Source organism: Aricia agestis, chromosome 1 (assembly GCF_905147365.1).
Source record: "Aricia agestis chromosome 1, ilAriAges1.1, whole genome shotgun sequence".
In the NCBI taxonomy this organism is placed as follows: domain Eukaryota; kingdom Metazoa; phylum Arthropoda; class Insecta; order Lepidoptera; family Lycaenidae; genus Aricia; species Aricia agestis.
The window spans coordinates 1,359,807-1,373,807 of record NC_056406.1 but is presented as its reverse complement, the minus strand read 5'-3'; the positions used below and the strand labels follow the sequence as shown (position 1 = coordinate 1,373,807).

General features: G+C 38.7%; 1 protein-coding gene across 2 annotated transcripts in view; it reads right to left on the bottom strand.

Annotated features, from left to right (window-relative positions):
* Positions 1 to 4,864: 4,864 nt before the first annotated feature.
* The window catches only part of LOC121728540 (leukocyte receptor cluster member 8 homolog), a 138,045-nt gene continuing 128,908 nt past the window's right edge, over positions 4,865 to 14,001 (bottom strand). The window contains exons 7-11 of one of the 2 annotated variants that reach the window (XM_042116712.1): positions 13,416 to 13,540; positions 11,068 to 11,159; positions 9,430 to 9,607; positions 6,016 to 6,278; positions 4,865 to 5,302 (exon numbers count right to left, since the gene is read on the bottom strand). In XM_042116712.1, coding sequence (XP_041972646.1) covers positions 5,228 to 5,302; positions 6,016 to 6,278; positions 9,430 to 9,607; positions 11,068 to 11,159; positions 13,416 to 13,540 — 733 coding nt within the window. In that variant the 3' untranslated portion in view covers positions 4,865 to 5,227. Of the gene's footprint in view, positions 5,303 to 6,015; positions 6,279 to 9,429; positions 9,608 to 11,067; positions 11,160 to 13,415; positions 13,553 to 14,001 lie in introns of both variants that reach the window. The other variant, XM_042116704.1, reaches the window with a different exon arrangement.

Sequence of the window (14,001 nt, the reverse complement as noted above, 5' to 3'; positions counted from 1 at the left end):
AATCTAAATACACCTTGTTATATATTATTATTTATTAAAACCTTTAAAATATTTTAAGACGATAAAATGTTTATACATAGGTTAGTACTAATAAAGTGTATTATTTTTACAATTATTTTTACTCATGCATTTTTAATTTTTAACTTCTCAACTTCTCTTCTTCTTCTTCTATAATTTCGGGATAAAAAATAAAACAACACGGTATTTTTATATACGAAACATCAGAATATATTTCAAAACTTTTACATAATATCATAATTAATTAATAAAATGTCAATATACTACAACGCAATTGCTATAACTGTCAACAAATGAACATCAAAACTCGTGCTATGTTAAATTGGTGATTCCCAAAATTCGTAGATCAAATCTAAACGACCGCAAAATTTCCAGGGGGAACCACCAGTAGTTTATATATCAGTATAAATATTTTTAATTTTTAACAGAAATTTCAATGTTTACTCAAAAATGAGTCAATTACAACTGCACTCAGAATTATTGCTATTTAACCTTAATTTAATGATGACTTTGTCATATAATTTATGTAGTTATGTGATCACTGCGGCTGTTTGTCTTAAAAAGAACTTTGCTGAATGATTTGTTTAAACTAGTTTAGAATAATTTCGTTTATTTTAGACGGCTCGTTCTGTAATTTACCAGTGGCTCCCCTGGCGGCGGCTGTACGGACTATTAACACTAAAAACCTTGACAAAATGGACGTATCGCTACCATTCTACGGATAATAAATTGTGCATTAAAAGATATGTTCAGCAATAGCTTGTTACTGATATTGAATATTAAGGCTATTTATATTTTCAAAGTATCGAAAAAAAAAATATATTTTTTGCGTTCGATCACCGCAGAGAGCAGTCCGCAAAGAGCAGCGCCCGCAAAGTATTTTTTGTGGATATTGGCAAAGTTATTTTATTAATTCTAGGTTAATTCTACGTCAACGAGGGTTTGGTACCTATTGAAATATTTATTGATCAATAATTTAATAATTATTAATTTTGCGTCAAAGCTGCTCATTACGAAAATAAAAGTTAGAAGCTAAGAAAATATTTTGTAATTTTAACGTATAATATTATTTACAACAAAGGTGGAGTTTAATAATGGAGGCAAAATAATCCTGATTTTTTAAAGAAATTACCAATGCTATTTATATTTTATAATTGTGTCCAGTGCTAAATTAAATAAATTTAAAAGTGCAAAAATAATATCTCGAAAAAATATCATATCCATTGTAAAACATTTACTAGTTTGTTGAGATAAGGTAATTTTATTTATTACATAATTATTGGGTAGCACACGTTAGTGATATATTTACTATATTTAATTACATGAGTTACATAATATGTTACTTTAAACACATAATATCTTGTAATGGACACACCGAAGACACATCAGTCACATGATTAAATAATAAGAATAATTGGAGTGTACCAAATATTAATAAATAATAGGTATAGCCTAAAAGGGCTGGGAGTAGTTTTATACTATTTAGTCATGTGATTGAAATATTCATATCGTTACAATATTAATATAAAAGTCTATGGTAAGCTACGCCTACAATACATGAAAAATCTATTGGACTATAAAATACAAAGAAATATTGCTTAACATGGTCCAATGGGATTATAATTATTAGGCTCAAATTTAGTTGAGGAGTCAGACTCGGGTCTCCTGGACTTCGAGATCAATATTAATTACTTGAATACGGAAAAAAATCTTCAGACTAGGTGCAGGAATTACCTTGTCTTGATTTGTTCACGGTATTTTATACATCTGAATTCTATCACCATTCTAGCATAGATATAATTAATTCAAGTAAATATTAAACTCCAAGTGCAGATGCAAAGTCATTTAAGCTGTTTTGGAAGAATATAATTAGCCATTTTAACAATATTGGTATGGCAGCATTATTTTAATGATTCTAAACGCAACTATCCCTGTTTTCCAATTGCAGCACTAGAGCGCATTATGCTGCATATTGCTCATGCTTGACGTTGAACGTATCAACTGCAGCAAAAAAAAATTACGTTCCAATTGGCATTCTTATGTACCTTAGGGTGAAGCCAAATGAGTTGTGAGTCGCAGAATTTCTGCCGCGTAAATATATTTTCATACAAATCATGACTCACAAAATTACGCTCGTGTGAATAAAACAGGACTTTTGTATGAAACTGAATGCAGCAGAATTCTGCCGAACCGAAATTCTGCGACTCACGACTCACAAATTACGCTCGTTTGGCTTCACCCTTACTGAGTCGTATTATTCTCTGCAATTGGAAATCAGGGTGTATGAACTAGCAAGCTACGATGGGCCAGGACAGTCCAAGGGCGAAGTGAGATTGGTGTTCTGTTTGGACCCTGGGGTTACATAAGCGTTACTCGTTGGGTGACTACACACTCATTTACTCCAACTACGAGTACATCTATAAACTATATGAAGCGATTTTAATGTTTGTGGTAAAAACAGCATTCTTGTGTCTCGAAAACAAATATAATTATTGAGGATCCATTTTCTTGTTTTGATCTTCGTGTTAAAAGCTGGTGTGAAACACAATTGAGTCCAATTTGTGACGGTGGGTTCTGGCTGCCGATTAAAATCGCTCCAACAACATTGGAATGACGAACATCGATATATTAAAATACATTTAGATTTCAACGATACATCTAGTAATTCAGATAATTTCGTCCTACTAATACTTACAGTTCCTAATCTAGCGTCGTCGACACTCGCAGCTACGAAATCAACTAACATAAGGCAAACGGGTATATTGGAGGGACTTAACATATTTACTAAACAGGCACTAAAATTTCATAATTGGTTTGATAATTTCTAGGATTATTGGGATCTAAACAACGTAAACTAACGACCGCTACATCTCTGTATCGCGACACACACTGAGCAAAGATGATACTATAAGTGTACACTGTACATATTATAATACATTGCTCATATTGGGCTGTAGTATTAATAAGTAGGGGAGTTACATTTTCTATACTTTTTATATGGCTAATCGCAGAATCGATCATAAGAAGTATGGTAAAACGCAGATTAGAATATTGTGCACATAGCGTATTAAAGACAACGTAACGTTTTAAATAGTTTGTAACATCATGACATGTTTTACTTGTCATGGTCGATTTTTGTCTATAATTCCAAATTCAAGAAATGTACCCCAATAGTACCATCCTTACATTCTAGTGTCCTGTGTCTTACTTTAATACTTTTTAGTATTTTCTTGGATGGACTTTTATTAGCAGTTCCATCTGTATACTCGTTCTAGGAGTTGACATACTGGGAATTTTAAAATCCCGCTTACTGAAAAAACATTTACTATGCATTCGCGTTTGGTTGCCATTGTCTGGCAAGTGGCTTTTGCAACTTAACAGACAACCACGCAAATGCAAAATCTGTTATTCTCATACAATTTCAAAGTGTTAATCGGAAAACTTTCCATATTTTTACCTTTATAAATTGTGATAAGTGGTAAGATTTTATTGGTTTTATTTATAGTTCCCACAGCCAACTCCTCCTCGTCTTTCCACCATCATGCGTACAGTGTACACTGAGTCCTCTAAGCCACTAACTACCTATTCCTAATTCGTTAGCTCAATTTCTGAAGCCATGGACCCAATTTAGTTATAGTCACTAAAATTTATTTGTATTCGAAAACTCTATACTCCAAATTTGTCCGACAAATCTAGATACAAAAGCTTGGGAACGTAACGGTATAGTGAAAGTTAGGAAGGAGTAATATAAAATCTAAGGAATACTGACATTAACCTGCCATACGAAGGTTCTCTCATCCCCACGATCACACTAATAAAAATTTTACATTATCTAAATTACATTAAAATTATACAGTAGGTATATGATGTCTACGTTTATAATCTAGCTGTATAGTGCAAGGCTTTAAATTAATGTGGACGGGGCGCTGCTGGTAAAGGAGAATTGTTAAACACATGTCAAAAATGACGTTTTTGTATGATAGAAGCGTAAGTTCCTTTTCTCGCCACGTTTATTTAAAGCCTTGTCGAACTGTAGTAAATTTTGACTAAAAACTGCGTCATGTTATGTGAATGTTACATAGATTACTCGATATAAACAGCGGATTTAACTCGTATATAAAATATTAGCGTAATGTAAATTGTAGCAAATTATTGCTAGTTATGCCTGATCCAGTTTCTCTGGATCAGACTCTGCAAAGTACTTCGCAGCACGACAACTGTGCTAAGGATACAATTTTAGTTATTTCATTTATTATGTAGGAATTTAAAAAGGAAATATTTCTGAAACACATTAATTACATATTTTTGCTTCCTCCGTCTGAAAGCCGAACTCTGAAATTATATCACAATAATTTTTGGTAATGAGTATTTTTTGGGAAACGATTTAAAAAATTATTGAGATCACATAAATACTTAAGATTACTAATACTACGAATAAAATACACAATAGTAGTAAAATGCGCTTCAAAATACTGAACAAACATCAACCGCAAAGAGCAGTCGCCACAAAGTATTCCCGATACTTTGCCGCGCTTGGACAACTCTCATTTACCTACAAACGGCTGACCTTACACATACTTAGTTTGTCGTATGTCTATTCTATACACATGTATCATCATCATTTTAAACCCTTTTAATCATTGTCTCTTATATTTTACACGCCGGCCCGTGATTTTGCGCCCAGCCTTAAATGCCTCCTCGTTATAATCTTTCAGCAGCAATAAATCAAATTTTATTACCTAAGCGAATATTTATAATAAAATAATTGTATATAATAATAGCAATAAATGCGTTAATACTGCTCGTAAAATCACAAAATAATAATTATAATAAAGTTCATCAAAATTTAAATGTCCTACGTAAATTGCTTAAACGGTTTATGTAATAGTCGAGCTCGGATAATAATTAAGTTACAAATAATTAATTATGGTTATTACTACAAAGGTGACGTCGCTACTGTAATGCTGGATTATAATAGCTCTTTAACCTTTATAATATAATCTCGACTCGTATAATCATTAGTTAGATGAGCCAAAATTATGTAGTTACTTCACATCGAAACGAAATGAGACTATACTTAATATGTCTTTTTATCCAAGCTCGACGCCATGAAGTTAGGTTCGGTACGAAGTTGTAAGGTATGAAGTTAGGCGAGGTTGGGCGCGCAGTCGAAGAAGGGGAAGCAGGCCACGGGCTCGGCGGGCGCGTGCTACAGCACGTGCAGGTTCTCGCACGACTTGGACTTGGAGTCCCGCGCCCACACGCGGCCCAGCAGACCGCGCACCTGGAAACGACAGACATGGTATGAGATCAGGGCCTGTAGACAAGTGGCAAAGCGCTAACGCTGACGCTAACGCTAGCGCTACAAAATGTATGCGATTTGACATAAGTCATCGCTTCGCTAGCGAATACTAATGTCAAATCCATACATTTTGTAGCGCTAGCGCTAGCGTTAGCGTTTTGCTACTTGTCTACGGGGGCAGATCATGTGGTGCACAGATCTCTTCAATATAAAGTCATCTGTAGCAGTAAAGCAAACTGTACAAAACGTTACAATCCTCATTGCATCGTAACAAATAGCATCAAATAGCGTGACGCCGCGTATATTATGTATACTGAGTCTTTGTGAATAGTTTGTGAGTGTTACTTTGGAGTCATCTATCGACTAGGAATATATAAAGGATCAGTCAATAACCAATATTAAAGTAGTATGAGTTACGTTATAACTAATAAGAGGGTTTGTGAGGATATGACGAGGAAGTATTAACAGGAAGTGCAATCAAAAATCAAAATTGTTTTATTTCTGAATTTAAAAATAAATATTTTCAGAAGGTTTTATATGGTGCCTACGACCGGTTGTGGTACAATGTTAAATACTATATTATTACTGTTAAAATATAACACCTAGATAAAAGTAAAAAGGTTCCAGAACCGTTAATCTGGGTGAAATTTAAAACGAGGTTTAGTAAACTTGAAGATGATGAAGCCAGTGTATACCTTGACGCTGGCGGAGAGCCTGGTGCGCTTGCGCGGCGTGCTGGCGGCGGAGGCGGGCGGGTCGGGCTCGGCGGGGGCGGCGGGGGAGCGCGCGCGCGCCCGCGTCTTGCGCGACGTGCTGCGCTTGCGGGCGCGCTCCGCGTGCTGCTGCTTCAGCCGGATCTGCGTCAGCAGCCCCACCAGCAGCTCGTCCACGTTGTGGTTGATCCCCACCGACGTCTCGATGAACTTGCACTCGTACGACGTCGCCAGCGCCTTGCCCTCTGTAACGTGATGACGATATAAAGGTTAGGTTGTGTAATAAATGGTATGGAATAGAATATGATGATCATTGGGTGTGTGAGCGAAACACAGTCAGCGATAGCTGGGTGCAAATCGGAGTATGCCTCGTATTAATAGTTTCTGTAGAGGCCCATCCTAAATAAAGATTTTCCCTACAAACTCAAACTCAAAATTTTTTATTCAGAATAAATTTTTTCAAATATTCTCTGAACGTCGGGGCTACACAGATGCCTACCACCGGTAGTACAAATCTTGGTCACTGTTGTGTGAGAATTTCGTATCATAGATACGACAATAGCGGGCACTATTCCTGCATTTAAGCATGTGTATTAAAAGCACCGACACTAATTTCGAATATCGCGTCTGATGATACTAGACAATACAATCCGATTCCCAGAAACAGTTCGCAAATCAAAGGAAACACTGGAGCACTGTTAAAGCGATTACTGGTCCAACTACACATTCCTCCGTCGAGAGGTCCTCGGCCACTTAACCGACTTTGCCGGCACCGCCCACTCCGCTCCAAAATTACCTGAAAATATTTCAGCCCGAATACTTCGGCCCCCAAACTTTGTTTCGGCACATAAATTTCCCGAGTCGTTGCGGGGAGTTGGCAAAAATGGTAAATTCAATTGCGGGGCTTTTATCTCAAAGTTTGTTCTAATTGATGGTAATTAAATGTAAAACGGCCGGGGACAGTCCTCGCCTAATTGTCCGTGACGAGCGCCGAAATGACGTACTACAAACTGTTGTTGCTACGTAGCGTAAGTACTTTCAGAGAAACTTATTTATTACAGTTCGGGGGCATTCGTTATTTGGTCAACTTATGCCAAGCCAGCCAACAGATAACGAATAACTTTGACTTGACATAACCCGACCAATAAGGTAGGTCCACAATGTGCATATTATGAGTAAATTTTTTGATGGTACTTGAGGTATTTTACTATAGGTTGAGGCAATAATTTGACAGATACAGTTGTGAATGAAAACAGGAGAGGCGTGTGATTTGGTGAACTTCAAACATTGAGAGTTGTTCTACCTTAAAATGTTATTCACCTCGTCACTCGTATTTAAAACGTAGAAATCCTTTGATCAGCTCGGCACTGAAATAAAATACGAGTGCCAAGATCACGAAGCCTTTAAACCTGAAGATTCACAGCCGCCGTGACGTATTATTTAGACAGGTAGTTAAATATTAAGCAGGCAATAAGATACGTGTGTGGCACAAACGAGCCACACGCAATCGCAACTGCGAAAACCAAAGCTTGTTATTGGTATTGGCGGATTGATACATTTCTTTAAGTTGGATATCCATAGATGAATTGGCAGACTCCTTAAAATCTACATAAACTTTTTTTACCAAGTGAGTATAAGGTCACCGGCTTAAATTTCAATTCATTCAAACTTTGAAGAACGGTACAAGTAGACTTGAAACTCTGGCCTGGGAATAGGAATAGGAACTAGGAAGCTTGTGGTCGGTCTGCGGCGACACGGGGCTTAGCTCTCGGAGCCCGGTACGAGGTGCCAATCAATCTGGCTCAGGTTAAGCCCCTACCGGAATCGAACCCCGTCAGTTTCCTGATGCTAGAAATTCTAATTATGTACTGTAATTTACTACCTCCATTCAAATGCCTCCAATATTATCTTGTGAAGTAAGAATGGTATAAGTACGTGTTTTATTCTATAAAGTTTTTCGTACCGTACTTATGTAAATGTTCGCCTATATTTTTTACTCATATACAGTTCAGTACAGTTCATTAATCATATTTTTGATTGAATGATTATTGAACTGTACTAAACTGTATCATTGGGAAAATTACGAAAGGACGGTCTTCTTTTAAATTGCCATTTATTTCTACTTAATGCGAACTAAATACGAGCAGGGCCGGATCTACCATATGGCTATTTGGGCTTAAGCCCAGGGCCCCATGAGTTCAAGGGCCTCCGCCCCCAGCTAAGTCAAGTCAAAAATAGACGATAATGCGAAATAATTCATAATTTTATTAAATTTTTGTTGGTATCCCTAAGAATCCTACGATCATGGTTATTATACAATTTAGGTGTTGGTACTACGAACTGACAGTTAAAATGTTGTGGCCCTAAGTAGTTTCAGTCCAGGGCCCCGTAAGCTCACGGTCCGTCCCTGAATACGAGTAGCTAATTTCCGTATAGTACTGCACCAAAATGGCTTAGCTGAGAATTACCATTTAAATTACGTAGGTTTTTATAATCTTAACGTTTATTCTTCGTTTAAAGTCACTTCCACGGCGATTCTCGCACAGAGTATCGTGTTAACGGGCCAGCAGCGTTACTTCGCATATAAATTGCTCCTATTACACCGCTACATAATGTTTACCCCAGGTGGGGCGATGGGGCGTCGGACCTCTTCCCCATCCGCCTCGTGCTCCGTGATAAACGACATCGAGATTAAAACGGGTTCACCTGGAAGACGTAATGAAAATACTAGGGTCCGATTAATTGAAAAGTTTTATACGCATTAAGTATTTGTGGAGATGTTAGTTTTTTTCTATGCGGAGTTTAATCCGACTCGACGAGCTTGTTATGCAGTTGTCCGCAGTAAATAAATCCTATCAAGACAAAGTGATATCAGCAATAACATCATGCGACTTCTCAATGTCGGCCATGATTAATCGCGAATTCGAAAATATAAAAGAGCGTTAGCGCAAACTCGACGTCCATTATTATTTATTCGCCTATATTATGATTTTGTACGTGAAGACATATTAAGTGGATGTCGTAGCACTCGTAGCTGGCAGCGAAGATTTTACAACTTTTTTCTCTTTTACAATTTGAACAAACTTTGTAACTTACTAACTTCATTAACTAGCTACTATATTTAGCTGTGCATAGAATCCACATTTTTTGATTTCAAATAATTTTTTTGGTCCTGAAGCCTCCATTTATGCAAAAACCGTCACTTTTCAAATTGTTAGTTACCCACTTAATCCACTAATGTCTTCACATGCTATCCATCATAGGCCAATCTGGAGACGAGAATAACGTGCGATACAGCACAGATGACAGGAATCATACAAATGTTTTCCACATTACGAATAACCTCGTGGTTTTGACTACAGCTGTCTGTACCTATAGTGGCATACTGCGACTCACCGTCAGTGGGCACGACGCGCGAGCGGGCGAGGTCCGCCTTGTTGCCGACGAGGATGACGGCGCGGCGCGAGGTGTGGCCCGCCGCCCACAGCGCCTGCAGCCGCCGCTCCGCCTCCGCGAAGCTGGCGCGGTCCGCGGTCGAGTACACCACGCAGTACCCGTGCGCACAGCCTTCCGTCTGTATAAAAATTGTTCAAAATATATATATCGACACATAGATCTCCTTCGGAGGAAATGTAGGAATTGCGGCTACCAACGCGGGCGCGTGTTCACACATTTGTGCCACCACCTCTGCTAGCAGAGGACCTCTAATGGATTGCATTTATATAAGTCAGTGATCCACCAAGAAGCATTTCTGGGACAATCATTTCGTTTCGACAAGTAATGTGCTTTCTATATTTTGCTTCATCTCCTACACCTCTATAACTGGTCTGAGTTATTGCTAATAATAATTACTTATGAAGATACGCGCGTTATTTGTAATAAATAAGAAAAAATATATTGCATGATGTTAATCTATGATTAATTCTTAGACTGGCTAATGCCATAAGCCTAAGGACCTAAAATGTGTTATGATTCCTCTTTTCAGAAGTTTTCCATTTCACATTTAATCAGGCCCTCAATTTTAATCTGTGTCCTATTGTTTGGTAGGATTGGGGAGCTTTGAGCGTGATCCCAATAATCTGGATGTATAGTGGGGGTATTGTCACGGCAAACTCATAATGCCCAACTTTAACGGCCCGAAGTTTCGACAAATATTAATCGCATCATCGCTTTGTTCTCAAAACAACTTTGTGGATACCTAGCAGATAATATCACAAGCCACAACATACAGCGAACTACTGGTTTTTTTTAAATGAAATAAGGGGGCAAACGAGCAAACGGGTCACCTGATGGAAAGCAACTTCCGTTGCCCATGGACACTCGCAGCATCAGAAGATCTGCAAGTGTGTTGCCGACCTTTTAAGAGGGAATAGGGTAATAGGATAGGGTAGGGATAGGAAGGGAAGGTATTCTGTTCCCTACCCTCCCCTATTGGGAGGGTAGGGAACAGAATAGGGTAGGGGATTGGGCCTCCGGTAAACTCACTCACTCGGCGAAACACAGTGCAAGCGCTGTTTCACGCCGGTTTTCTATGAGAACGTGGTATTTCTCCGGTAGAGCCGGCCCATTCGTGCCGAAGCATGGCTCTCCCACTGATGATGACTGATTCCATAAAACAAGTATACCTTAGCAAGGGATTAGACGACGTGATGATTGGCTACTTTGTGCTACTGTGTATTATTTCTATGAGTTTAAAGAATTTAAATAATAAAAAGAACTAATGTTCAACTAGTGCGACTGCTCAATAAAGGTACGTACGTAATTTAATATGTCAGTCGGACCCGTGTTGCGTGGGTGGGGCAATCTTTCTCATCGGAAATGTAAGTGAATTTATTTTGATGTTTTCCTTATCTCCTACTTCCTATTGTACGACATATAACTCTCTGGCACCTGAGATCAGAAGGTTTCAAAACGAGATTTAATAGTCCTTTTTACTTACCGCCCCAACGGCCTACAATTCCCTAGAGGTCATAAGTATCTAGTATGTCTAAAGGCAAAAACAATTTTACTGTAAGTAATGCCTCAGTCACTCACCACCATGTAATCGGGAGGTTCGTCCAGAAAAGTGATCTCCGACTCCTCGCCCGCCAGCAGCACGCACACCGACTTCTCACCAGACTCGTCGTCTGAAAAGTTCAAAATAAAGCCTTCAATCATTTAAAACTGCTTGATAACCTATTTCTAATTCCTACCCAATTAATTATCTATTTCGCAAAAAAATCTCTCAATTGCGTTTGAGACGTTGAAATTTGCAAAATGAAAAAGGTAGTAGGTAAGCCTTTGTTGTATCTGGAAGGCTGTGGAACATCAAACGGCGTAATTAAAGTCGTCATTATCGTTCGACGTGATCACTGGAGCGATGCTTTGATCTTCGCCAGTTAAACACGTAAATATAAGGTTCGCGATCGAATATTTATGGGTCTGAGACTGGTAAAATTTCTGGCACGAATGGAAAATCACTTGAATGGAGCAAGGAAATTGGGCAGAATATGTAGGTACGATTTTAGATCAGGAAAAGACGCACTAAATAGTTGTTAATTCAATCAGATATGAATCCTGATTCACAAAGGCGGTCCAAATTTAATTATCGCGCGGTTATTGGTCAACGCTTTGTCACTAGTCAATTTGACTGCCACGCGGCTAGCTTTGACATGAAATGTGAACCAATGCAGTGATCTATCGCAATGCGGGCTTCATTCATTTGTATTTAGAATTTTAGTTCCAATTTAAGGTTGTCTATAGGCTGTGACTACCACACTGAACTCTATTATACAAAAACGCTGGTCTTACGATACCCTTTGAAATGACAGCTGTTTATTGTGCCTATTTGAAGCAGAATCAGCGCCCCCAATTGCCCCACCCGGGGGAAGAGAACTAAATTTGTCGTAAAAATGACGTTTGAAAGTCGCCATATTGGCGCTGATAGCAGTAGTGGGAGTACTTGGAACTAATACTAGTTTCTACAACCAATAGCGATTAAGTGGCCATTGGCAAGTTACGTCAGATTTAGTTCTCTTCCCCCGCATTGGGGGTGCTGATTCCGCTTCAAATAGGCACAAAAAGCAGGTTGGTATCATAAGTCCAGCGTACTTGTATATTGGAGATCAGTGGACTACCATCTATTACATTTAAAATTGTTGTCAGCTAGCTCTATCTTTTTAATTGTCTTTATAATATTTTATGCAAATACTCGTAAAACTCCGCAAACGATTCCGAGATGAACCATAAAAATGTTCATTCAGCTCCTAACTTGTTAAACTATTTAAAACTTACCGTTCTTGGCTCGTGCAACAGCTCTTCAACGTTTTTACATCCCAATTAGCTTCTGAACCTCAGCTCAGACTTTTATTTTAATCATATGAATGCGAGCGTACTTGGGAACGTTTGAAATGGATTTTTAGTGAGGGTTTTTCTAAGAACTAAAGATGCTTTTATAAATGTGTGTAAATATCCAGGATGTGGTGCTTATGTGTGGTCGTATTAGTTGCCTCGAGCACCTTCATGCAGCTGTCGTTAAGTTTTATTGTTTTCAATAAATAAAACGAAAATACTTAAATTGTGTACGGTTCACCAAAGTACTTCTGTTACACAAGCACTTTTTCTCTCAAGTGGGTACTTTAACGCTAATAGATACCAGCAACATCAGATTATACCTGTACGGTCAACAGTTTGTCGACAATATCTACATCACGTTTCGCACTGTCAGCGTGTACGCCGCCACGCGTTATTATAATTTACTTTAATTAACCAGTTCGCGTCAAGCCGCCAATCGGTTCGCGTGCTCTCTTTACCATTTAATCATTAAACCATTTTGGCATAAGTTAAGGATTCAATAAACCTATTGAACCTAACTTGTCTTTTACTCTGTACGGAACCAAACCACCGTACAATACCTGTGTCTGAAATTTTCTGTCTGTTTGCCTCTTTATTGTGCATAGTTTGCCATTCCACATAGTATAAAACGATTCACCGATGCAATTTTTAAGCGGAAATCTGAGCTACCATACCTACCCAATGAGCCAAGTCGAAAGCGATAACCAACCACAACAACCCTTTCTTGCTAAATACTCACATACGGATTTGTTCGATCGAGCAATAACGTCGAGTAAAACCCGCGGCTCGGGCTTTCGTCCACACATTCAGCATTGCTCGATAGTTTTACTCTAAATCGAAATATTATCTATTTAATTCCATCGAGCCGGCTCGATGTGAGCCTTCGAGCTGTGAGTTTGCGGTCCACACACACAGTAATTATTATTACTCGATTTGGAGTAAAACTATCGAGGAAAACCATAGGTGAGTACTTAGCATTATGATTTCAAGAAGCCTGATAGACCAGCAACGAAATGAATCACAAGAAAAGAGTAGGAAACATTACTCACCGATGCTAGTGTCGTACGCGTGGAGGTACTCCGAGGTCATGAATTGCCCCACCAGGCTGGACTTGCCCACGCCCGGTCCGCCCAGCACCAGTACCCGGTACGCGCTCAGCCCAGCGGACGAGTCTCTGGAACCGAACCTGTGGTCATCGCCACTTCATATCGTACTACAGGTGGGTTCAGTTCACATCATGCACAGGTTAAGGTCTAACATGCAAATGGTATTAGTTAGGTCTGATACATTTCAGTTATGATAACAGGAAGTTACTCTGTTACTACATTTTACTGTGATGCGTAGGTCTAAAAAAAAGATTTACACACAGTTCATAAATTCGGGTATATTATATCTACGGAAGAGATGTCTTCTGCAGACTACGTTGGCGGGGTTGTGGTGGTAACTACAGTTAGACCTAGAGCACAAGCCAAAAACCTGGACATCGGTGGGTTTAACTTGTTGAATCCAGTGCTTTATTAGGGTGCCCTGGTCTACTCCTTACTACTAAAACAGTGTTTACTGCAGATGCCTATGGTGGTAAGACGTGGGTTGGACGGTGTGGGCATACCCTCAGTAAATATTTCTATGAAATGG